Source organism: Ctenopharyngodon idella, chromosome 6, assembly GCF_019924925.1.
Source record: "Ctenopharyngodon idella isolate HZGC_01 chromosome 6, HZGC01, whole genome shotgun sequence".
Classification (NCBI taxonomy): domain Eukaryota; kingdom Metazoa; phylum Chordata; class Actinopteri; order Cypriniformes; family Xenocyprididae; genus Ctenopharyngodon; species Ctenopharyngodon idella.
In genome coordinates this window covers 14,879,009-14,904,596 of record NC_067225.1, presented here as the reverse complement: position 1 = coordinate 14,904,596, position 25,588 = coordinate 14,879,009, and the positions used below count along the sequence as shown (strand labels likewise).

At 39.9% G+C, this 25,588-nt stretch overlaps 1 protein-coding gene across 5 annotated transcripts in view; it reads right to left on the bottom strand.

Moving 5' to 3' along the window:
- Positions 1 to 23,911, bottom strand: part of LOC127514335 (uncharacterized) — a 28,591-nt gene extending 4,680 nt beyond the window's left edge. Inside the window, exons 1-3 of one of the 5 annotated variants that reach the window (XR_007930600.1) lie at positions 21,109 to 23,911; positions 20,357 to 20,824; positions 29 to 10,257 (exon numbers count right to left, since the gene is read on the bottom strand). Coding sequence is in view for 2 of the 5 variants with exons in the window: in XM_051897103.1 (XP_051753063.1) it covers positions 17,150 to 18,190 (1,041 nt within the window). In the remaining 3 variants the exon portion in view is untranslated. Of the gene's footprint in view, positions 1 to 28; positions 10,258 to 14,595; positions 20,825 to 21,108 lie in introns of those variants that run through there. The other 4 variants (XR_007930601.1, XR_007930599.1, XM_051897103.1 and 1 more) reach the window with 4 other exon arrangements.
- Between the last annotated feature and the right edge of the window lie 1,677 nt (positions 23,912 to 25,588).

Below are 25,588 nucleotides of genomic sequence, written 5' to 3'. Positions count from 1 at the left end.
GTGACCAAAATTACCACCTAAGACTTACCTCATCAGTTGATGTAAACGAAATGACATGGTCATCCTTGCATTCCTTTATATGCATCGGAAGACACTGCAGAGGAAACATTTCACTGCACACTGAACATTGTGCTTTGGGCATGTTCTCCAACTCCTCTGCATCAGATGGCAAAGGAGTAGTGTCGAGTTTTTTTTTTAAGTGGAACTATATACATTGTGGACTTTCCATTGCCACTCACTGATTTCAGCTGGTTTCCATTATAACCATCTGAATCAGGAGGGATTACTAAGAGTTTGCGCTGCCCACCTCCACCTAGAATTAGATAAAGAACAGACAAACAACATACTTATCTGCAACTTTATCATACACTTACAATTTGTTTGCCGTAATCAGACGCATAGACCATCTGACAGTTTAAATAGCTTTTTGAATTTGTTCAAATGATACATTTAGTTTATGAGCATATTTTAATGGAATTCATGGAGTCCTACCAATAATTCTAATGGGAATTTTTCACATCTTATGGGAAGGATTCACACATTTTTATATCCAATGTAGATATGATCTTAATACGGTGTATAATAAAACATAAAACAATCTTACATACCTGCAGTCTTGTGCAGCAGCCACCCACCACAGATATTTACAAGTTTTGGAAACGTATTCCAAAGCATCTCTGATAGCTTGGACAAAAAACAAAGTTTTAATAAATTATTAAATAAATGACAATCCAGCTCAAAAACTTTTTTTTAAAGTCCCCCTGTAGTCAATTATTTTATCCCTTAAAATCATTTTTGATCACCAAAATGACATATATAAAAAAAAAAAAAAAAAAATTAAAGTGAAAAAAAAAAAAAAAAATCTTCACGCCTTAAAATAGCTTGAATGTAACTCTACAACCTTGCCTCATTTAATATACACGGACCAATGAATATGCAAATTAGCCCCACCTCCTCTCACTCATGCAAGCTCGGATAGTCTACTGTTGCTGCAGTGACAATTTGTTGTTTGTGTTGTGACTACATGAAATAAATGCTCATCCTTGAATGAGTGCGTACTTCCAGCGTATTTACTTGAACTCATCAGGTAGGCTAATATCTATGGTTTGATCCATTCCAGAGGCGGCCAAAATCAGAATTTATAATGGACTGAATCTCAGAACTTGGCGTGCGATTCCACACTTACTGAATATGCACACAAATCACGGTCACACGCTCAGAGCAATATTGTTTTAGCTATGTTTTATAGTATTAAAGTATTTCGAAGGACAAAAACATTATTGAACTTTATTGAACTTTATTGGCTTTACTTCAAGTCAGCTGTCACTTTACTTTGGCGCGAGACCCTATGCGCTTGCACACTTGGCACAGCCCTTGCGATGGTTCTGTCATTAATTAATATGAATTAATATGATTAGCCTTTTGCTTGACTGTTATCAAACAGCTAATAATGTGCTGCTAATGTTACACACACCGTTCCTGTTCTTCATCTTAGAGTCAGACAGCTGCCTTCTAACAATCAGTATCCTTACAAACGCTTTGAACAACTCAGTACGTCAGTGGAGAAAGGCTTATAGTTCATCATAACATCGTAATAAACTCGCTATATTGATACATCTACACAATTATTCTTATCAACAGAAAATATACTGGGATAACCTGGCTTCTCTCGAGACTTTCCTGCTTCAGAGCAGTCATAGTTAATGATATGCTAAAGCCTACTGGCACGTTGTTGTGATTGGTTACAAGGTAGTCTGTGACATCACAAACACCACCAATTTCAAATCGCGGGTTTTTGGTTTACTGCAGTTTCAAACATAAAATACTCAGCAATGGTGCTGACTTATGAATTTGCACATGGTTTGTCTTAAAGCATATTAAAAACACTACATAGACATATAAACAACATTAAAAACTTGATTTTCACCACAGGGGGTCTTTAATCATACCTATGAATGGGTGACATTTTCAGGTATGCTTAAAGAACGTCTTCCAAGTCCAGCCAGTGTTAGACGCAGTTCCTTTTGGGGTTACATCTCGAAGTTTGTCGAGCAAGTAAAAATGCATCAAAAAAAAATTTTCTTGACGCTTGTATGGAGCAAAGCGCCTTTTCCCCCTAAGCTCCTTTCTAAAAAAATCCAGGAAATGACCTAAGAACATTTTCTTGTTATTGTATGGGAAATTTACCAGGTTTATTGTGAAAGCAGGTAAATGAGCTAATGCCTTAATGCCACTACACACTGCATAGACAGACGGCAACCAAGCGTAATATCTTCAGGTCAGTGGCGTAGCCAGAATTTTATTTTTGGGGGGGCCCCATCTAAAAATGAGGGGGCCTCTATATAGCATTATATTATATTATATTATATTATATATAATTAGGGGTTCAAGCACGAAGTGCTGAAACCCTATTTGTACTGAGTTTTAGAGGTTCAAGCGTGTAGCGCTGAAACCCTATTGTAATTGTTGCATTTTCCAAGGATCAGTATTCTCCCCTAAAAGTGATCAAACTGTAAGTACGTTATATTGTTTTGTACATGTCTTTTAAATGTATTATGTTGCTATTTTTTGGTTGCATCAAGGACGTAAACAAAGACCAACACGTTTTTGCTTCGCTAGCCAGTTAGCTAAATTCTAGTGCATACTTCAACAAATGCCAACAAACACCAACAAACTTCTATGTTCATAGACAAACAGTTGTTCATGCTATAAATTAAACAATACCTTTACAAAAATGCTACTACTCAGTCATGTATTCGGCTACAGTAAAGCTTTAATCAGGATAAAACTGTATATTGAAATCTAAAAAACAGCAGTGACAGCATATCTAAACACTGACACAAGTACAAAATGAAATACCATTCATAAACTTCCTTTAAAGGCCGTGATTGCAGAGGTTCTGCTTGACCCTCTTCATCTGGGTCTGATTCGGGCTCAATTTGATACAGCAATATAGACACCATCATTAACATTTCCATCTGAGCCCATTGCGTATTTTGGAGGGAGTGGCTTCATAGAAGCAGGAAGTCAAACGAGCCGTTCAAATGACAATGGAAACAGAGGTGTAGAATAAAGGTAAAATATATGAAAAATACAGCTTTTTTTAAAAAAACAAAGCATTAAGACATGTTAAACTGTGCCCCAAAAACACAATCAAGCCTAGAAAAAAAAACACTGAACCACCCCTTTAAATAGGTAATAGAAATATCTAGAGAGCTGGCTGACTAAAGTAAGCTATTTGAAAATTATATAATTTGTACATGGGGTTATTATATAAAAATATACTTAAAATAAAACCTATAAATTGTAAAGAAATTAACAGTCAGTTATGTAAGTTTGATGGTTGATTCCTTCTAGCAACATTAAATCCAGGAGAGAAGACAATTCTAGAGAAAAAGCATGTTTGATTTACATGGAACAAAGTTTGAGCGCGCACAGCCGCACACGCAATATCTGCCAGAGCAAATAACGCCACGGAAACTGCCTCAAATGAACTATAACGACGAGAAGAAAGCTGTGTGCGCTGCAGTCAGAGGTTCTTGATTCTCAGGCCCCATTCTTGTGATTCTCCTGACTAACTAGCCTTGTGCTGGTCAGCATTGACACCAGGCTTTGTGCTGTCGAAATTATGTCACCTAATGGGACCTGATATACAATGATATACAATTAAGCAATAAACCACAAGAGGCTGTGCTGCATCATGAATAGTAATCAAAGTTCACAAGGTAAGCCCCACAAGGTAACACTACCAGTGACAAAGCAACATGATCTAATTATTTTTAATACAAAATGTGGCAGTATTCAGTAGGCTAACACAACAAAATTGAGAAAAGTTTGTTATTGAAAATGAGCAGTGAGCCAGTGACATTTGTAAATGTCTACCATTTGAATGAAGAAAGTTAAATGATCCATCTTGTCAGATACTATAGTGGAGTGTCATCATGACAGAAGTTAAACACAGACTGTCCAGGGTGTCCAACACTGCTCATGGAGAACTACTGTCCAGCAGATTTCAGCTCCAACCCAAATCAAAGAAAGTTGAGCTCTCCAGAATGTAGATCAAGCATACATAAAATGAGATATCTTGCCGAAAGTCATGTTTTTACTACCTAATGTCCCATATAGCCTTTTTTCAAAAACAAACAAACAAAAAAAAAAAACTACAAAATCTCGACTTGTAATAAGGCTTTTGACATTTTCGATTGTGGTACTGATTATTCCAGCACAACACGCAACTGCCATTTTAACAATGAAAGAAAGCGAATGAAAAAAACAGTTCTCCACAAAAGGACAACTCTGATCTGATACCCTACACCCGGATGAAGAAAACATTATATACTCTGTTAACTGATTTTTATACATTCATTTTAACAAGTATTTCTCAGAGAAACTGCACTCACTGACTGTACACTAGCCTAACGTTACACCTGTTATGACCGTGACGGAATTCACGACACACTATCGTTAAATATGACTGGCCAATATATCTGAAAAATACAGCGACAGCGGACATTACTGAGTCCAGTAAACTAACATGTTTAATGACATACAATGTTTCAATGAGGGAAGAACAAAATAACTTACCTGAGGCGCCATGTGGGCACTCCCTTGACCAGCCATTTTTGCAGTAGCGCGTAAAAAAGCCGGTCCCCTTAGACAGGATCAGGGCGCGCGCGCACTGTGTGTGATCGATGTATCTCTCACTCGTATATTAATGCCTGTGACAGCGGTGACGTAATTTTGACAGTAGATTGTCGCTTCATGATTCGTACTCGTAAACAAGACTTTGTACTCGTAACCCAGCAATCGTAAAACTATGTTTCGTGTGTGTAAACTACACCAGTCGTAATTTTTGGAGTCGTACTCAAACAAACGTGGCAAATGTCGTATCTGTATCTGTTTTGATCATAGATTCTGGAATCGTACCATCATAAAGTCACGATTACGCTCAGATTATTTTGACAGTTTTAGAATTACGCACGTACGAGTTTTATTTATGCACGTGTTATTATTGACAGTCTTTTTATTCCATACGAGACAAAGTGAAAGTTGAACTGCAACACATAGGAAGCCATAGGAGTGATATCCAAGGTCACTGAGCCGACTCCATGGTGTGCAGGGTTGGTAGTTGTGCCTAAAGCTCAGGGGAAAATTAGATTGTGTGTAGATCTAACTCACCTGAACAAGTGGGTGCGTCGTGAGAGGCACATTTTACCAGCAGTCGATCATATGCTAGCCATGTTAGCCGGGGCTAAAGTGTTTACAAAGCTTGATCAGGGTTTTGGCAAATTCCCCTGACAAAGCAAAGTTCGCTCCTGACCACTTTCATCATGCCATTTGGCCAGTACGCTTTTAACCGGTTACCGTTTGGAATTTCTTCGGCCCCGGAACACTTCCAGTGCTGTATGACACAGATGCTGGAGGGCTGCTCAGGAGTAGTTTGTCACGCAGATGATATTGTGGTGTATGAGGAAAGCCTACAGGAACATAACAAAAGATTGCATCAGGTTCTGAGCAGACGTGAAGAAAAAGGACTAACACTGAATGAGAAATGTGTCTTTGCCAAGAACAAGATAATGTTTGTTGGACACAATTCAGATGGAATTGCACCTGATCCTAGCAAGGTGAGAGCGATAATGGATATTCCTGAGCCCAGCTGTGTAGCTGATGTTAGGAGGGTCATGGGCATGGCAAACTATCTGGGCAAATTTGTGCCACACCTGGCTTTATTCACATGTCCATTTAAAGATCTGTTATCAGAAAAGAATGGTGTTGGAATGCACCCCAGCAAGAGGCCTTTCAGAAACTAAAGAAAGAGCTCAGCTCAACGCCAGTGTTGGCCCAATACTCCCCAACATATGAGACTAGACTGTCAGCAGATGCCTCGTTGTTTGGGTTAGGAGGAGTGCTGACCCAAAAACAACCCGAAAATGGACTATGGAAGCCAGTGGTCTATATTTCCTGAGGGTTGTCAGAAGCAGAAAAACACTACATGCAGATAGAGAAGGAAGCTTTAGCAGCGACGAGGGCTTGCGAACACCTTTCCTCCTATCTGCTGGGGTTAAAGTTCACCCTTGAATGGATCACAAGTCTCTAGTCTCTTTGCTGAGTACCAGAGCATTGGACCAACTCCCTCCTCGTGTCTTAAGATTTCATCTTAGATTGATGCGCTTCGATTATGACATAATTCATGTGCCTGGAAAGCAGCTGATCACAGCAGATGTGCTGTCAAGAGCACCTGTTAAACATGCTCTCAGAAGAGGAGATGGAGCAAGAGGCAGCGTCTGAAGGTGTTCGCTGTTTCAACTGTGCAAGGCTTGCCAGCCACAGAAACAAGGCTGGAACAAATAGTTGACAAACAAAAAGCTGACTCAGTTTATGAAAAAATCCGCCAGACTGGCCAGAGAAAAGTCACCTACAGAAACAGCTGTGGCTATATTGGCAAGAACGAGGGCATTTTTCCATAGCTGGAGATCTCCTTTTGAGGACAAAAGATTGTCATACCCAGATCCATGTGGCAAGAGATACTGAAAATTCTTCACGAAGGCCATCAAGGGATTGTGAAATTCAGGGCCAGAGCATGTCAGTTGGTGTGGGTATGTCAGTACACATTAGCCAGCTGGTGGAAAGATGTAGTGTCTGTGCTCAACACAGGAATGCGTGGAGTGAGCCATTGTAGCCAACGCCGATTCCAGAAAGACCATGGCAACATATTGGGACTGATCTGTTCTTCTGGGAGAAAGAGAACTATCTGCTTGTCATTGACTATTTTTCTCGGTACATTGAGGTGGCAAGACTTAAAGTATCTACCTCGAGCACAGTCATATCTGCTCTAAAAGAGGTGTTCTGTCGACATGGCAGAAACAGTGATGTCGGACAATGGGCCCCAGTACAGTTCAGTTCTCTTTAAGGACTTTGCAGCTGACTATGGATTTGATCATGTGACAAGTAGCCCATTGTTTCCACAAGCAAATGGAGAAGCAGAGCGTGCGGTGGGTACAGTTAAAGGCCTGTGGACATATCGTTCCACGCCACTAGGGAACGGATATTCACCAGCACAGCTGCTTATGGGAAGGCAACTTCGCACTACCTTACCTCAGCTCTCGAAAAAGTTGTCTCCATACTGGCCTGGAATGAGAGAGTTCCGGTGCAATGAAACAAAAGGAAGGAGAAAACAGCAGCAGTACTACAACAGACGTCCGGCCCCTCCCAGTTTTGCAGCCAGGACAAAATGCAGGGATCTGTGGTGTCTCAGTCGTCAGCCTCAAGATCTTATCTGATTGGTACAGAAGATGGAGTGATTCGGAGAAACCGGGCTCATCTCCACCCAATCCATCAGTCAGAACAAATGCTGTCATCACTCTTACGAGTCTACACTCCTACCAGAAGCCTACACTCATTAAAGGAGCGAAGGCTTGTGGTACCATCACAGAGAGGCACGAAATCACTCTCCAGGACATTCTCGTTCACTGTTCCTTGCTGGTGGAACGATCTTCCTGCTTTTATCCGGAATGCAGAATCCCTGGCAATATTCAAAAGACAGCTGAAAACTCATCTCTTTCGTGAGCACTTAACCTCATCTTAAAAAAAAAAAAAAAATTCTTATACCTATCCTTTCACTTCCTCTAATCCCTCTCTATTATAGCTTATGATACTCTGAGCATTGCCTAAGACTTGTATTGTGAGCACTTTTTGTGTCTGTTTGCCTCATCATGACGACTCGCTTGTTGTATTCCTCACTTGTAAGTCGCTTTGGATAAAAGCGTCTGCAAAATGAGTAAATGTAAATGTATCGGATACTGAGTCTGAGAATAACGGGCAGCCTATGCCTGTTGCACAACAAACTGAAGGACATTCTTATGTGACCCGCTCAGGAAGAGAGTCACACCCACCTAAGAGGATGGACTTGTAGAAGAGAGAAATAGGAAAAAAAAAAAAAAAAAAAAAAAAAAGTTAAAGGAAGTGTTATGAAATAAGGGGAAAGATAAGGTGTTGAGTTATTAGGGTATATTGCTTTTTGCATAGAGTTGAAAAGGGGGCCTTCTGTTGCATCACTTCAGTCGCATTGCTCATGGCAGAAGTTGAAAATTTCTCAACTTTTCAAGCACCAACGCAAGCATCAGCCAATCAGATCACTATCAACACTATCAATGCTGAAATGAATCTGCAGCAGTCAGGTGGTATAGGTCAGTGATCTTTAAGTTCAAGTTTTGAGATATTAGGTACTTTAACGCTGTCCCTCATTGCTGCCTGCTGTTTGCGTTCAAGTGTTTTGGAGAAGGCATGGTTTTGGAGACGCTCTGAATAGAAGGTGGGATCTTATACTTTCAAAGCTAGCTCACTATTGCTAGACTCTCCGAAAATGACCTACCTAAGCTTGGTGATGAAAGTGTCAGGGGAAAATATGGATTCAGTTGCAAGTAACAGAAAAGTTTATTTAGCTCTCACTGAGCACAGGGAAAAAAACAAACAAACAAAAAAAAAAAAAAAACACACACACACCACAATAGGAACACAAATGTGAGGAAGTCCAAATCAAAGTCCACAGGACCAGGGAAGAGTCTCTCAGCAGGGACAGATCATAGCGCCATCCATGACGCAGCGTGGAAGTCACACCAACTAGAGTTGTCCGTGACGCAGTGTCAAAGTCTCACTAAGTTCCCCGATGAAAGCGTTGAGCATGCAGAGAGGGGCTGGAGCGATGCAGTACTTGGAGCCTAAAAAGAGGCAAGGCAAGGCAAGGCAAGGCGGTCACGAGCAAAGCATTTGCACAACATACAACAACAGTCTAACAAAAGACTGAGCACAAGAGGATTCAAAATAGGGGAAAGCTAATGAGTAATGAGTGGACAGAAAGTTATTGTATATGAGAATAAAATAACATATTTGAATGTTTTTTAAGTATTTTAAATACAAAATACTGTCTCTCAAAGTATTTAATTACAAATTACATTGGATTTTTTCTTTGTTAAGGAAAATACAAATTACAAAATACTCAAAAGTAATTAAATACATATTTTAAATACATTTAATTAAAATACTGCCCATCTCTGTCAACAGGTAAATATAGGCTATTCTCAATAAGGTCCAACATATTAGAAATACTTTTCGCTGTGTTGCTATTTGTCATGAACAAGCAACTGAGTAAACTAACACTGTCTATAGAGAACGCAAGCGTCTCGCGTATTAGCTATAAACCCATTCAACGTAACTGCATCAGCCACATTTTTTACATGACGCACCACCCAGCATACCCGGTTAAAAAAGTCACCGCTCGCCACTGATATATGCCAGTGGTATGCATAATTAAAATATATCACATAATTAAACATAGAAATACACAATTTCATAATTACAATTATAAAACTGTCTATATTAGTTGTTTTAATTGCAAGTCATTAATGCAAAACTAAGGTTTCAATCAGGTCAATTAGAGAATGAGATTTACAGAAACAGAGATTTAAAAACTCTAGTTCAGCTTTTGTAACCATCATCTGTGCATTTGATGTACAGGCTAAATCACACTCAATAATGCAGGTCTGACTAGGATTTGTGAAGCTGATTGACAGAAATGCCTGCGTTTCAGTTCTAATTGTTTAAGATGCATTTTTATTGTCATTAGTCACTAGTTGGAAACTAGGGGGCCCTCCTAGTTTGCAACAGTGCTAAGGATTGGACATAATAAACATTTTGTCCAAATAGACCAGTTGCATTGCTGAATGTCTCATTTAGATTTTGTATGTAGGATTTGAATAATCAGAAATTAAATTAATTGATATGTGACTATAGCCATGCACATGTTCTATGCACATTACAGGGTTTGCACACAGGAAGTTCAAGACTATAACACTAAATTGTTTGACACAATTGAAAAGAAATTATGAAAATAATTTCCCTGGTCCTATGTGTATGAAGGTGAATAATGTATGCTAGATTTGCATGATGTGAATAATTTTAGCCTGGATAGTCCTATGATCTATACCAGGTAGAGATGCTGTAAGGTTGTAGTAGTGAGGGTGTGTCTGTATGTTTGTGTATAGGAGAATGGGTGGTGTCCATCCTACCATAATCTGTGTTGTATAATTTAGCTCCAGTGCTACCGGGCCATGTAGCAATGAGTGCTATGAGGTTCGAATGGCCTCTTTAAGTACCTCCACCCCATCTCCTACTGTACATGTGAAAATGTGTGTGTCCTGGCTTGATGCAGATGGGACCAGACCCTTGTGGAATCTGACCCTGAAAATGGCAGGCGTCAATCTGAAAGGCAAGCAGACACAGAGAGAAAAGCAGTTTAATCTTGAACCTTTACACTTAGCCAGACAGTTGTTGCAGATGGCTTTAACCTGTTAAGATTTTATGCCATTAAAAGAAAATTTGTTTTAGTTTACAGAGACAAGGATCATTATTATGACCATGTTTCTGCAAAGAAAAAGGCCAGATAAACTGCGTGTTCATGCCATGGTCAGATCTACTGCTGGTGTTTAAGCATCATCAGAAAATCTTGCACCTTAATGTAGCAGTTCTGTCTACCTCTGACGTAATCCACGAATGAGAGGGGAGTGCCTTTTAATTACGCTCGTTTAGTGGTGTATAAAAGTGTTCGTAGTGTCGCTATGTGTGTGCTTCTTCTCTGTCTCAGGTAGCGAGTCACCTTACTTCCGGCGGGGCATGTGGATGTTTGCGAGGGTGGACTGAGGAGCTTTGTGGGATGCTATCATCTGTTACGGAAATGCGTTTAGCACGCAACAGTTTCTGTGCCATGTGAGTCGCACTACAGGTGCGGGCCAACATGCAAGTGATGTTACAGTGGGCTTTGTGTCTTGTTTAAACCTCCGTTTGGATGCCTGTTGTGCTGGCTGCTTCGCTTTACTTCCTCTACTACACTATATGTCATCGGACCTTTGTCACTGCGATCATTATCTTGTTTCTGTGAATCAAGGGAGACTGGATCGTAGCCTACGGTTCTGCTGTTGGATTGGACTCATCTCTCCACGCTGTAACTTAGTTTTAGCTTGTGTGTCATCACATGGTGTCTATTTCTGCTAACCGTTTACATTTACAGCATCTAACACCCGCTGAATCAGCTGGACTGTTGTTTGGGCTCGTGGCGTGGTGCCTTTACTATCAATTGTAATTGTGTGAGTAACAAACTTTAGTTAAATAGACGATCAGCCACCTAGCAGTCACCAAGCTTTTTGCTGTTCTGGTTATTTTGTTTCTAAGTGAATTGTTTATATTATATATATATATATATATATATTCTTATGTTTGATCTGAGTTTGTGTGATATTTATACATATTACTTTATTTTCTGTGATTGATATAAGTGGTTTTTGTTATTATTTTCTTTTTTTTGCATTTTTTGATGTGAGGTTGTTTTTGCATGCGTTTCTTTTTTTTTTTTTTTGTAATACTGCTGGCTACTGTTTCCAGCCTGACAACCGATTGGTTATTGTGATGACCGGACACGGCCCCTTGACCAGTTTGGTAGGACTGACCTGGCAAACTTGCATACTGGTTGAAACTGTGTGATGCGTGTTTGTTTTACTGTGTTTTTAAAACAACTTTGTCAGTGGTTGGTTTATTGTGTTTTTTTTTGTTTCCCTTCAGAATTGGGGCTGCAGAGGACCAGTGTCTCTCGTTGCTGTGGTGGGTCTTTTGCCTGAATGCAGTGTTCACAGTGAGGTGTGGCATGCTGTGGTGTGAGTGTACACATGTGACTGCTGGGTTTCTTAGACTAGTGCGGCACACCCCTGTAAGGTTCCACCCACTAGCCCAACGACGGCATCTAGTGGTCTGGTCGAAGGTATTTCGCGTGTACGTCCTCTGGCACTTCTGTAAAATTCATCTTAATTTAATACAACTTTGGTTTTTAATTCAATTCTGACTTTGTGAATAATTTAATCTGACTCCAATTATAAATGACTCTTAGTTTCACAATTTTTCCGATGTAACAGCTGATCATAAGATTAGTTGTGCTTTAATTTAGATCTTTGGTCATTCTGGATATCTCATAATTTCAGTTATTCGTTCATTACGGACCCATCATCGCTTAGAGAATTTCACATCGGCCGACTGCGTTCTCACGGACATAAATTCGCCAGTTTATGATTCTTAGTCAGAGGGTGCAGAGTTTACCAATGCATTTGAGTCGAACCGCCACATGCTTGTTCATACAAAAATACAGTTTTCTTAGTCACGATACTGCAACTTGCTAATTCAATAACAGACAAACTCAAAAAGTCCCATGATGTGCCAACATGCTCCTTTCATGGGGCTCTCTAGCTTGACCTGTCCTGACGCAGATTTACGGAATGACGGACTCCAATAATCTACTAGTCATAATGATTTTAGAGGAATCCAAGATAAATCAAGATTAACATTTATTGTTTTTGCCAGGCAGGATAAAACATCAATTAAAAGAATTAAAAAGAATACATCACACAACCGATCAGCATAAAAATACAAAGTACAATTCACAACAAAATATTAAAAAGAATTTCAAAGAGTCAGCATACCTGGCAAATAGAGAGATACACACAGCAATTGTGCGGGAAGTTCTGAATGCAGATTCTTCCTTGAGTGGTTTGCCAAATCCCTTTAAATACCCCAAGTCTAACAAAAGGACAGTAAACATTTAGCACCCAAATATTTATGCAGCTTTTGTTGGACCTTTTCTCGTGCCCCAAAGGGTCATGCGCCTGGTTTTGGGGATCAAAACAAATGGTTAATAAAGATCTTTACTGGGGCATCTCCCACACCAGGAGAACAGGTTTTGTTTTCTTTATTCTTGTCTGTTCTATTGATGTGGGAGTGAAACCATCTTACCAGTCGCACCGGAAGTATTTACATTGATGTCACTTAAAACAGATAACAGATTTGTGAGACTTGCATGGCCTGAGGGGAAGGAGAGGGTGTGAGGAGTCAGGAACTCAGCAAGGGGGGGAAGAGAGGAGGTCGAGCCAGGTGTTGTCCTGCGCTCTTTCTCGCAGATCCTTTCTTCAGATTAGAGAGTTTTATTGTTTTATTACAGGATAGGAATCTTGAATTCAGTCTTGGTAAAATCCATCCTTACACCCCAATTCTAAATTTGGTAAACTGTGTGTGAGTGACTGGTTTTATTGAATTAATGTGGTATTTTCTATTATCTCATAAAGATTACTGTTGAAATTGACACCTCCTTGTCTGGTATCTGACTCAGCTTTAACAAACCTGTGAGCCTAGTGTATTTTACAGTGAAGGGCGATCCCCGGTAGTAGGCCCACGGGGTGGCGTAGTTGGTCACTTAGGGTTGTTTTCTAGATACAGTTGAATTTCCCCTTTAATCGGGAAGTGATGGGTGGGCTAAGAAGAATTTAAATGTTAATGATTCTAGCCTTTTCCACTTCTCCCATTATTCTCACTGCCACATTAAGCTGCTGTTGCAGTTGTGCTTACACAGTCTGCTGTGTTGTGAGCATTATGACACCCAGGTCTGCTGGGAAAATCTCTTTAAATGATGTTGTTTACGCTAGCCAGATCTGTGATCACAGCATCAGATCACCATTTGTGGTGCTGTGCTGTTTGTTTAGCAATTGGTATTTATGATGTCATTCAAACACTTGACCATTTGGATCTCTGTGGTCTGTAAAAACTGCAGTTTCTGCCTGATTCTGCCTAACATTGCACACAACTGTCATTACATGTCCAGTAAATAATTTCCCTCAGTGTTGGGGGTAATGCATTACAAGAAGTAACTTGAGTTACATAATCAGATTACTTTTTCAAGTAACTAGTAAAGTAATGCATTACTTTTTCAATTTACAACAAAATATCTAAGTTACTTTTTCAAATATGTAACGCAGGTTACTTTCTCACATTTATTGACTGACAGCTCTCCTGTCCCCGTTTTGAGATAAAGTGCAGAGGTGTTTGTGTGCGCTGTGTGAACATGATGGTTATTGTAGTTCTAGACTAAATGTGAACATGCATTTACTCATCTCAGTTGCTCGAAAACATTCAGTATTCCTCAAAATGAATAAAAACAGTGAACTGCAATCTCAGAGTTTTACGCAAACCTGTAATAATTAACTATAGTAAATTACACAGATATACTTTATGTATTTAATTTCACTTTATTAACCAATGTCTTTGCTGCTGACCTTCAATTATCTAATTCAACCATACTAATAAGCAAAAATTAGATTTAGAAATAAGAGTGTTGAACTTCATTCTCCTGTGTCCTATTCTTCTTTAATCCAGAATGGCAGCACAGCTGAAAGGTTTGTTTGAGCTGCACACTCTACTGTACAGGCATAAATATGCATTTCCTTCAGCCTGAGGCTAAGGGTGAAAGGGCCTTTACATTTGCCAAAAATATAACTTTTTTGTTGTTATTAAAAAACAAACAAGCAAGCCCAGCCCAGGTGAGAAAAAGTAACGCAGAAGTAAAGTAATGCATTACTTTTCATAAAAAGTAACTAAGTGATGCAATTAGTTACTTTTTTAGGGAATAACACAGTATTGTAATGCTGTACTGTCCTCCCTTCATGTATAATCTTTATGAAGTTCGACAGCAAGTTAAACTCCATCCATTACAGATTCAAGACATACGAGTTGAAATTCCAGCATTTATTATATCTTGATGTCACAACTCTATTACAGATCAGAGTGAAACTAAAAAGAAAGAAATACAATTTGCAATTAGACATATGACTAAACATAGCTTAAAATAACACAAATGATAATATACCAATTACAGAAATTCTGTTAATATTATGCATATTTGCATATTAAAGTAGATTCTTTATATATCTCCAAGAATATTTACTATTGGCATTGAAAAGCTTAAAATAAGATGTCACATGCTTAAATTACAACATTATTTTCTTATTACTTAAAAGTTAGTGTCAAAAATATTCTTCTGTGTTACCCAAAGCAAGTAGATAAAGAAAACTTACAGCTATTGCTATTTTAAATGTCCAAAAGCAAGGATTGATGAGGATTATCCAAGGCACACTGACTGAGCAACATACACGAGGCCATGTGTCTAGCTGCTCACTTCCTGCTATCTACTATCTGCAGCTTCCCAAAATGACTACTAGATGGCAGCTACAGAACAAAATTAACCCAGACAAATACCTTGAAATGGGGTACAGAACACTCCCCGCCTGATGTCATTAGACATCACTATATAACTAATTACGTTTCAGTCCTTTTTAGAAAGAAGCAAAATGACTTGTGAGATTGGTCTGTAAAACCTTTTGGTTGTACCATGAGAAGTCGTCTTAACCTCTACTTTCCTTACACGTCCATCAGTGCTTGGGAACGTATTGGTGATCATTGCCATAGGCCAATCATTACGAGAAAGGGTACTGTCTTTCAAGAGAACAATATCTCCAACTTGAAGATTGGTGTATGCTTCAGTCCATTTGCAAGATGGGTAGATACTCTTGCTTCCAGCGGGTCCAGAACAGATTTGCAAGGGTCTGTACTTTTCTCCATTGGTTTCCATAAAGATCTTTCTCTGAAAAGTTGCAGGTAGGAACTTCAAGGGGAAACCCAGACTTTTGGGTGAACTGGTGGTCTGGCATTGATTATTGCAGACACTTCTGCCATCAAAGTACACAGAACTTCATGAGTAAGCTGGAACGATTTGTTCTGCAGCAACATACTGTCCAGGATTCTGCGTGTGATCCCTATCATTCTTTCCCACGCACCTCGCATGTGTGATGTGTGAGGGGGGTTAAACTGCCACAAACAGCCTTGTTCACTTAGATACTTCTGGACAGTGTGATCTTTTGTGAAACCAAGTTCTTTGCAAGCTCCAACGAAATTTGTTCCACAATCGGATCCAAGCTGTTTTGCTGGTCCCCTTATGGCAAAGAAGCGACGTAATGCATTGATACAGCTGGATGTATCCATGGACTCTATCACTTCCAAATGAACTGCTCTAGTGCTCATGCACGTAAAAAGGATTGCCCAACGTTTACTGTTTGCTGCGTCTCCTCTAGCGCGTCGAGTCAGAACAGTCCATGGGCCGTATACGTCCAAACCCATATAGGTGAAAGGAGACATGTCAAGACGCTCAGGTGGAAGATCCGCCATTTTCTGCTGTGCAAATCTACCCCTTAGTTTTTGACAAGTTACACAGCGGTACAATATGGAGCTGATGAGCCTTTTGCCATTTACAATCCACAAGCCTGCAGTTCTTATTGCTCCTTCCGTGAAATTATGACCTTGGTGTTTCACTTCTTGATGGTAGTGTTTCACCAACAGGTTTGTGAGATGAGTGTTCTTGGGAACAATGATTGGATTTCTCTCATAATGATCCAGAGGAGCATTTTTCAGACATCCACCTACTCTAAGTAGATCAGAGGGTTGAGCTTCATAAGTACACTGCTTCTTGGGATGTTCTTCTGTTCTACACAGGCGCTGGATTCATCGCTGTATGTTTCTTTTTACACAGATTTGAGGATAACAAGCTTGGCTGCTAAGAGCTCTTCGGGCGCTCTGGCCTTTCTGCATAGGTGCCAGCCTTTGCATTCATTTGTGTGAGTACTTGAGTTCAGCTTGAATGAACGAACTATGTGAATAAGCAGTGCAATAGCTCTTAGAAGTGCTTTCCAGGAAGAGAAACGTTAAAGCTTTCTGAAGTAAGATAGCTTTCTTCAGTGAGAGTTGCAAAACTTGTGACATGAGGCTGGATTTCTCCATCCAGTTCTGGCATTACCAACTCAAATGTCTTTTGAGTCTCTTTTTGAGTTGAGAGGGGTTTGTGCAGAAAGTCTGGACCAGGAAACCATTGCATGTTAGCAAGCTGTGATGCAGAAACTGACCTGGTGGCAATATCGGCTGGGTTCTGTTTTTTTGGTACAAAATGCCACTGTTCTGGGACTGTACTTTGATGGATTCGCTGCACTCTGTTGTGTACGTACACAAAGAAACGCCTGGTCTTGTTGAATATGTAGCCCAGAGCTATCTTGCTGTCACAGTAGAATTTGACTGCAACTGGTTTGAAATCGATTTCCTCAAGTATCATTTCTGCAATTTCTACAGCTAATACTGCTGCGCACAATTCAAGGCGTGGAATGGTGGGCTGTAGACGAGGGGCCAGTTTAGCCTTGCCCAAAATAAATCCTACATGACTTAATCCCTCTTTAGTGAAGACTCAAAGATAGGCCACTGCAGCTATAGCCATGTTGGATGCGTCTGAGAATACACAGCTCCCTGTACTTTGAACTGGAAAGTGAGAGTGGGACATAAGTACATGGTATATGAAGATTTTCCAAATATTGTAAGGAATTTTCACAGTGATGAAAGCAGGAAAGGCTTTCATCACTGTGGTTGAATTTGAAGCTATTTTGTGGAGTTTTATGTTTGACTGAGCAAGAGCTTTCTGGGTATGCTTCAGCAGACTGATGGCATCCTCTTCGTTTGGCAGAGATATCAGACCATCATCCACGTAAAAATGCCTCTTAACAAATTGGCGAGTGTGTGACCCATGTTCATGTTCACCTTCCTGTGCAGCGCGTCTCAGACCATAGATTGCAATGGCAGGGGAAGGGCTGTTTCCAAAGACATGAACAGGCATCTGGTACTCCGTGATCTCTTTTGACATGTCATTGTCTCGGTGCCACAAGAACCTCAGGTACTTTCTGTGATTATCCTGTACCACAAAGCAATAGAACATTTGCTGAATGTCAGCAATCACAGCTATCGGTTCTTTTCGGAAGCGTAACAACACTCCAAGGAGGGAATTGTTCATGACGGGTCCTGTGAGAAGGATGCTGTTCAAAGAGAGACCATGGTACTGTGCGCTGGAATCGAAGACTACCCTTATCTGGTCTGGTTTTCGTGGATGATAGACTCCAAACGTTGGTAGATACCAGGATTCTTCATTCTCTTTAAGTGGAGGAGCTAATTCGGCGTGCTTGTTCTCTAACATCTTCCCCATTAATTCTTGAAAGTTTTCTCTAATCTCCGGTCTTTTGTCTAGAGTGCGCTTCAAGAAAAGAAACCTTGAGAGTGCTTGATCTCGATTGTTAGGGAGAAGCGGTCGGGGTGATTTAAAGGGTAGAGGAGTGACCCAGAAGTTTGTCTCGTCTTTGTGAAAGTCCCTCTCCATGATCTTTAAGAAGGCTTGGTCTTCAAAGGAGAGCACACTTGTTGTCGTCTTTAGTTTTCTCAAACAATGTGTGACCAATGTCATTAGATGTTGGTTGGCCTCCCCGCCATGCGTTGCCCTTTTCTTTCAAAGAAATGTGACTTGTACAAGGAGTCAGGAAGGAAGGTATGCTGTTTTCTAACACGTTCGTCCTAAAACTGTTTACGTTCGGCTTATGAGCATTACCGAGGCAGACTTCACCGATCACGACCCAGCCTAGATCAAGTCTTTGGGCGAAGGGGGAATTGTGAGGACCGTTGATTTGCTGCCTGACTTTATGCACTCTGATGAGATCTCTCCCCAACAAAAGCAGGATTTGGGCATTTGAATCTATTTTTGGAATGAATCTTACAATAGGTTTCAAATGGGGATGACACGCTGCTACCTCTGGGGTTGGTATTTCTGACCTGTTGTCAAGGATTTCATTACATTCTATAAGTGGAGGAAGATCGATGCACACCTCCGCTAGATGCTTCTATCTGGAATCCATGCGCTTTCCTGCCCGTCATCTCCATGACACCTGCACAGGTTCTGAGTGAGTAAGGATGTGGGCTGCTTTGAACGTCGAATAAGTCAAAGAACTCTGAACGAGCCAAGGAGTGATTACTTTGGTCGTCAAGGATTGCATACATGTTAACTGCATGTTCTGCTTGTCCTTTCTTATACACTTTCACCAAGCATATTTTCGAACAAGAACGAGCTGGCTGGTTTGTACCACACATCTCTGTGCACTGGGAACATACAGCAGCTGAGTCACTGAGGTTCTCTTGCTTCTCAGTTTCTTGTTCTGTACACTCTTGTTCTGCAGGGTTTGAGGTCCAAGGAGCCGAACCCGGATGCATAGCTGTGGAGTGGCGTTCACTTTCACATTCTCTGCATTCTAGTGGTGCTCTGCAGTCTCTGGCTAAGTGAGAGGTTGATGCACAACATCTAAAACACACATTATTTTCCTTGAGTTAGGTTCTGCATTCCTCCATGGGCTTCGCTCTGAATCCTCTGCACTTTGCAAGCGGGTGGGGTTTGTTATGGATAGGACAGATTTTGGATAAATCATTTTTCTCCCCTTTCTCAGTTCGAGATTTCAGTGAAGTGGTTATGTCTGTCTTGTGTGCAGATATGAAACCTTTTGAATACCGTGTTCCTACGTGAGGGCTTCTCATACCTGGGAGTCGTGGTGTTGCTGGTAGAGAGCTTGAAGCTGGGGTCATTTCGTGTACTGGCTTCGCAACAGACAAATTGTGTAAAGAAGGAAAACGGAGGAAAGGACACGTTGTATTCATCTTTGTACCTTGATCCAACGGAAACCCACTTCTCCTGCAGATTATGTGGCAATTTATCAGCAATTGGGTTGATACCATGGGCTGTGTCTAAGTAGTTTAACCCTGGTAAGTAACCATCCTCTTTGGCAGACTGTAACTCCAAGAGGAGATCTCCAAGTTCTCTTAACTTGAAATTGTCTATGTTGGATATGCGAGGAAAGTTGTCAAGCTTACTGAAAAGTGCACTTTCTACAACCTCAGCGGCTGCATAACACTGGTTGAGTCTGTCCTAGACCATTTGAAGGGCTAATTTGGGGTTATGTGCACAGACCTGAATCTTTTCACATACTCTGATGACTCTTTGCCTAGCCACTTTGCTAAGAGGTCCAGTTCCTCACCTGCTGTCAGATCCAGTCCTTCAGTGACATTAATGAAAGAAGCTTGCCACCCTCTATAACTTTCGGGACAATCATCGAACTTTGTGAGTCCGGTAGTAACAAGTTCTCTGCGTGCAAGATATTTTGCAAAGTCTATCATGCTGGCTGCTTGGATAGGATCTGCTCGTGGTGTACTGTATGGCAGCGTATGTACAAAGGAATGCTGATGAGGAACATTGATCGAATGAGGTGAAGGTGGCTCGCTCTTGAAAGGAGATCGTTTAATGATGTGGGGGACTAGCAATTGGACACTTTGAATTTGGGGAATTTGTGACTTCGTTCCTCTTTAGCTGTTCATCGGCTACAACGTGTGAAGTGGTGTCATCGTTGCGTGAATGATTCACCTAAGTGACATCATGTGTTGCTGACAACAGATTTGTGTTGCTTTGTGATGAACTTCTAGGGAAGGTGTCTATGGCAACCCATTTACTTTGATCCTCCACATACTCATTTGTTCGCTCTTGAACAGTTATAGGTGTGTCTGAACTGCTTTTGGAATCGTGATATTCACCCACCTCTGCTGCAGCTTCTAGAATTTCGGCCTCAGCCTGCGCAGCTGCTGCCTCCTTTTCTGCTTGTAATGCTTCCAGTGTAGCCTCCAATGTGGCTTCCTCTGCTTCTAATCTTGCTTTTTCTTTTTTCATGGCCAGCTCTCTCTCTGCAAATGACGCACACGCTCGTGCCACTTTAGCCACAGCTCTTGCTCTTGCCGCTACATCACTGGCCGAAGATCTTGAAGAGGTGCTCTTAGAACTGACCGATGAAGCTTTCCCAGATTTGCTGGATTTATCCTCCATCTTATCTTGATGCTTGCTTTTCAGTAGCTTCTTAATAGCTTTTCACTGTAGTGTCCTCCCTTCATGTATAATCTTTATGAAGTTCGACAGCAAGTTAAACTCCATCCATTACAGTCGAGATATATGAGTTGAAATTCCAGCATTTATTATATTTTGATGTCACAACTCTATTACGAGTGAGTGAAACTAAAAAGAAAGAAATACAATTTCCAATTAGACATTTGACTAAACATAGCTTAAAATAACACAAATGGTAATATACCAATTACAGAAATTCTGTTAATATTATGAATATTTGCATATTAAAGTAGATTCTTTATATATCTCCAAGAATATTTACTATTGGCATTGAAGAGCTTAAAATAAGATGTCACATGCTTAGATTACAACATTTTTTTCTTATTACTTAAAAGTTAGTGTCAAAAATATTCTTCTGTGTTACCCAAAGCAAGTAGATAAAGAAAACTTACAGCTATTGCTCTTTTAAACTTCCAAAAGCAAGGATTGATGAGGATTATCTAAGAAGGCACACTGACTGAGCAACATACAGGAGGCCATGTGTCTAGCTGCTCACTTCCTGCTATCTACTATCTGCAGTTTCCCAAAATGACCACTAGATGGCAGCTACAGAACAAAATTAACCCAGACAAATACCTTGAAATGGGGTAGAGAACAAATGCATTACTTTTGAAAGTAACTTTCCCCAACACTGACTTCCCTGATCAGATCCCATGTGAGCCGACACTCCCAGAGAGGAGTTTGCTAACATTTGCTCCACTTTGTTTGTGGTTTTGTTGCAAAGGAAAATCAAAGCTTGTACCACCCATTGTCACTGGGTTACAGATCAATAGAATCAAATTTAAATCATGATTTGATCTTGAATGGATTCAGCCTATTCAAGATATGACAATCATGTTGATCATTTTAGTTAGTAAATACTGGGCATTATACTTTTTCTCATTGAAGATTTTTGCACAGATAGAAGATATAGAAGTTCTTTCCCATTAGTTTGGTGTTTTTTCTCTCTTTTTTTTTTCTTAACAATTTATGTTTAATGCAATTGTGAACCACATTGTAGCCTTATGGCAATTTTTTGCTCCTGTACATGGTCTAACTGCAGCTATATGGAAGATAGCAGAGTGTTCCACTTAGGAGACAAACAAATTCAACATAGACACACATGCAACTTGAAACTGCTATACAAATTCAGTACTACAGTTATTCTAACTTACACAAGACACATGGTCTAGAATTGAACCCTTCTGTTGATCTCTTACAATTCTTCCAGCACTAATAGTGCTCCCAACTTCTGTCTACATTCTGGTTCCATCTTGCTACATCCTGATTCCTTCTGCTCTTCTCCAACATTCTTTCTTCTTCCAAACCATTGCTTGAATCATCATGAGATTAAAGGCCATCCCTGGCCATTATAATATAATATATATTATAATGTGATCATAATAGGTAAAAACTTTGTTTTATAAGACAGCCTTAAACAGTGCTGTTTACACCATACATTGTGACATTAGTTATGAACCATTTTAGCACTTCTTGAACAATTTCAAAGAATAGTGATTTGATTTGATGTAGTCATGCATCTTTATACTTTGGTTAAATTTCTCTCATGAAACAAGGACAAGCTGTGCATGTCCTCTGAATGGGTGAAACCCTCAGGCTTGGCTACAAGCCTCTCAGTGACATCATAATTAGAGCCTGAGCACTGATGGTGTGAGGACGCTATTCATAGTTTTCAGTCACGTGACTGTTGCGGAGACCTGGCGGGCAAAACAGCCATGTAACTGCAGCACAAGCCTGTCAATTTTCCATCTTAATGTGATGGGGTATTTAGCCCATCTTGTAGAGGAAATTTGTTAGAGCTGCCCTGGAAGACTGAATAACGAAAGGATCTTAGTCCCCGTTTTCAGTGCTTTTGGTCTTATTATATACTAATGTATTTATGTTGTGTCCTACTTTACTGAGATGCACTCTACAGACCGACAAGGGTAGGCTTCAGTTAGAATAATGTCACGAGATGGCTTCCTGAAGTAAATGTATTTTTTGTGAGACACAGTCTAAAATACTCCTCCCTTCCCTGATCTAATAAAGTGGGTAAGACGCCCCTACTCCCTGACAGCTTTCAACCAAAAGAAAATAAATAGATAATACACTAAAGGTAAGTACAAAAATTAAACAGGATTTATTTTCTGCGTTTTCCTTCCTTGTAATGAAGTGTTACTTTAATTTAAATAATCACTAAATAAAAGCAAAAAATACAGTCTTTGAGTTTTCTTTTAAACTCACTAGGCCACAATCACCTTCAATGTAAAAGTTATTGACTTTTAACCTATACGATAGTCAAACCCAATGGTTATTCAAATTAGAAAACACCTGTAATTTTTCGTAAACCCCACTTGAGTTTTCACTGCGCAAATGATCACTGTTAAACAGTCACACTTGAAAAAAACAAAAACAATGAAATTTCACATTAGAAACACTTACGTGAAACGTCTCTTTAGCTGAACATTCACAGTTCACATTGGGTTCTGTAGTTCAAATGAACTCTCACAGTTCACTGTTCATTAGATCAAAATATCAAAATAAATAATAAATAACTTGGGGGAAAAAAAACAGTCAATAGAAAAATTATTTAATTGAATCACTCAGCCTCAATGAAACATCCCAAAAAAAAATGAAAAAGTATCAAGATGAGTCAACCCCCCCAAATGAATCAAACTGAGATTAATCAATCGGCAATGTCAATGGATGGCAGGGTTACACAAAATAGTCTTAAACTTGAACCTTCTCAAAAGCTACGTACAATGTACAGCCGTTCTCAGTTCTCATGCGCGATGACAAGTGCAAAACAAACAAATAACGTGTGACCAGTTCGGTTGAATCGTTAGTTCGTAAGGCTGCTTCTCAATTAAAATGTCAAGAGTGCAAAACGTGACAAATCTCTTCAATCGTCGTCAATCAAGGAAAACTGTACTTTAGAAGCACTTACAGTCCTCGTAGCCTTCACAAAGCATTACTGCGTCACTCCAGCAGTCCAATGCAAACCAATCCACAGAGCAAAACGACACAAAAACTCCAATGATGAAATGCGGGATACAGTTCACAAAAACACTTGATGTTGTCGTCCTTTAGTCGACTAAAGACCCGATTAACACTATCAAACGAGCTTCTCGAACACGACACACCCCTCACTTTCTTTTTGTGACCCTCTCAAACACTGCGCGCCTCTCCTCTCTCTCTCGAAGTGCGCCCCGAACACCGAAAATCAGTCCACCCGTCAAAATAAAAGTGCCCAAAATAATATTTTTTTTTAAAAAATGATATCTACCCGTTACATTAAAAACAAAAATATGAGAACAAGATGCAAGTTTTGGGCATTTGTGATCCATATACAGCACCTGCAGTGATTTCAATCACTAAAAACAGCAGGATTTTTTTTTTTTTTTTAAAAAGCTAACGTGAAAAACACGGCTGCACCAATAATTATTAAATTAAGCAAGGTCAAGGATTTGTTGATCTGGGTTTTATTTTAAATCGAGTTGTGTTGCACCACTTAATTTTAAACACAGATTAACTGCGCAGAAAGACCGTTAGAATTAAAGGGCTGATCAAGCAGACAGTGAACCGACGCTAGGCTAAAGAATCCTTAGTGCAACCCACCCTTACAGTGCCTTAATGTAGGCTACTAAAACAGTGATTTTAAAAGATCAAATTCAGTTTAACCCTTTTTGACGATGCATACTATATACAGACAAGCAGATGAGCCCAGAATATGAACGCAATGAGTTTTCTTTATAATGGTTTTCTATGGGGAAAAAACGCTTAATGAGAAACCTTGTGTTGCATTACTATTCTGTGTTTATTTGTTTGCCTGTACAAAGTATGCATAAACAATTAGGTGTATATTGAATTTGGTCTTTTAATATCACTGTCTTACTACATTAGATCTTACTACAAACCTGGTAAAAATGACTAACGGCCAATGGAGGAAAGCATTGTTTTGCCCACCAGGGGGGCGTTCCCCTCAGGGCGTGACATCACGTGAAAACTATCAATTGTAATTGCTCAGAGGACCCTATTGTAATTGCTCAGTCAATTCTTCTTCTTCTCCGAAATGAATCGCACTTTTGAGGGCCTAAACATGCTTAAAAACTCATGAAACTTTGCACACACATCAGAAGTGTTGAAAATTTATGTCTGATATGGGTTTCAGAATTAGGTGTGGCAAAATGGCTCGATAGCGCCACCTACAAAATTTCAATTAAGCACCCTTCACGCTACGTTTCACGTACAGGTATGAAATTCAGTAGACACATGTAACAGCCCAATACCTACAAAAAAGTCCCAGGGTGCAAAATCTGAAAACCTAACAGGAAGTGAGGTATTTTGAATTTTCTCTGCAAAATTTTTGCAGTTTTTGCCATTTCCAGACATTGTATTTTAACGAACTCACATCAACATCATATTTGGTCAGTTTAATCTAAAGGCCTTTGCAACATTAAATTGCAAAGATCTTGAGTTTTCGCTGAAGGGCGTGTCCGTGGCGGCCTGACAAAATTCGATGTTTCACCATGAAACAGAAAGTTGTTGTAACTCGGGCATACAATGTCCGATCTGCCCCAGACTTCACATGTTTGATAAGAGTCCTGGCCTGAAGACACCAACATGGCAAAATTCAGTTACAGTCATAGCGCCACCTGCGGGCAACAGGAAATGACATGTTTTACACTGTGATTACCTTCTCTTTGAGATTTAACCAGAACAACATCATATTTGGTCAGTCTAATCTTAAGGCCTTAGCAATGTTACGTTGCGAAGATCTTGAGTTTTCGTTGAACAGCGTGTCTGTGGCGGTCTTACAAATTTTGATGTTTCGCCTTGAAAGAGGAAGCTTTTGTAACTCAGGTATACAATGTCCGATCTGCCCCAAACTTG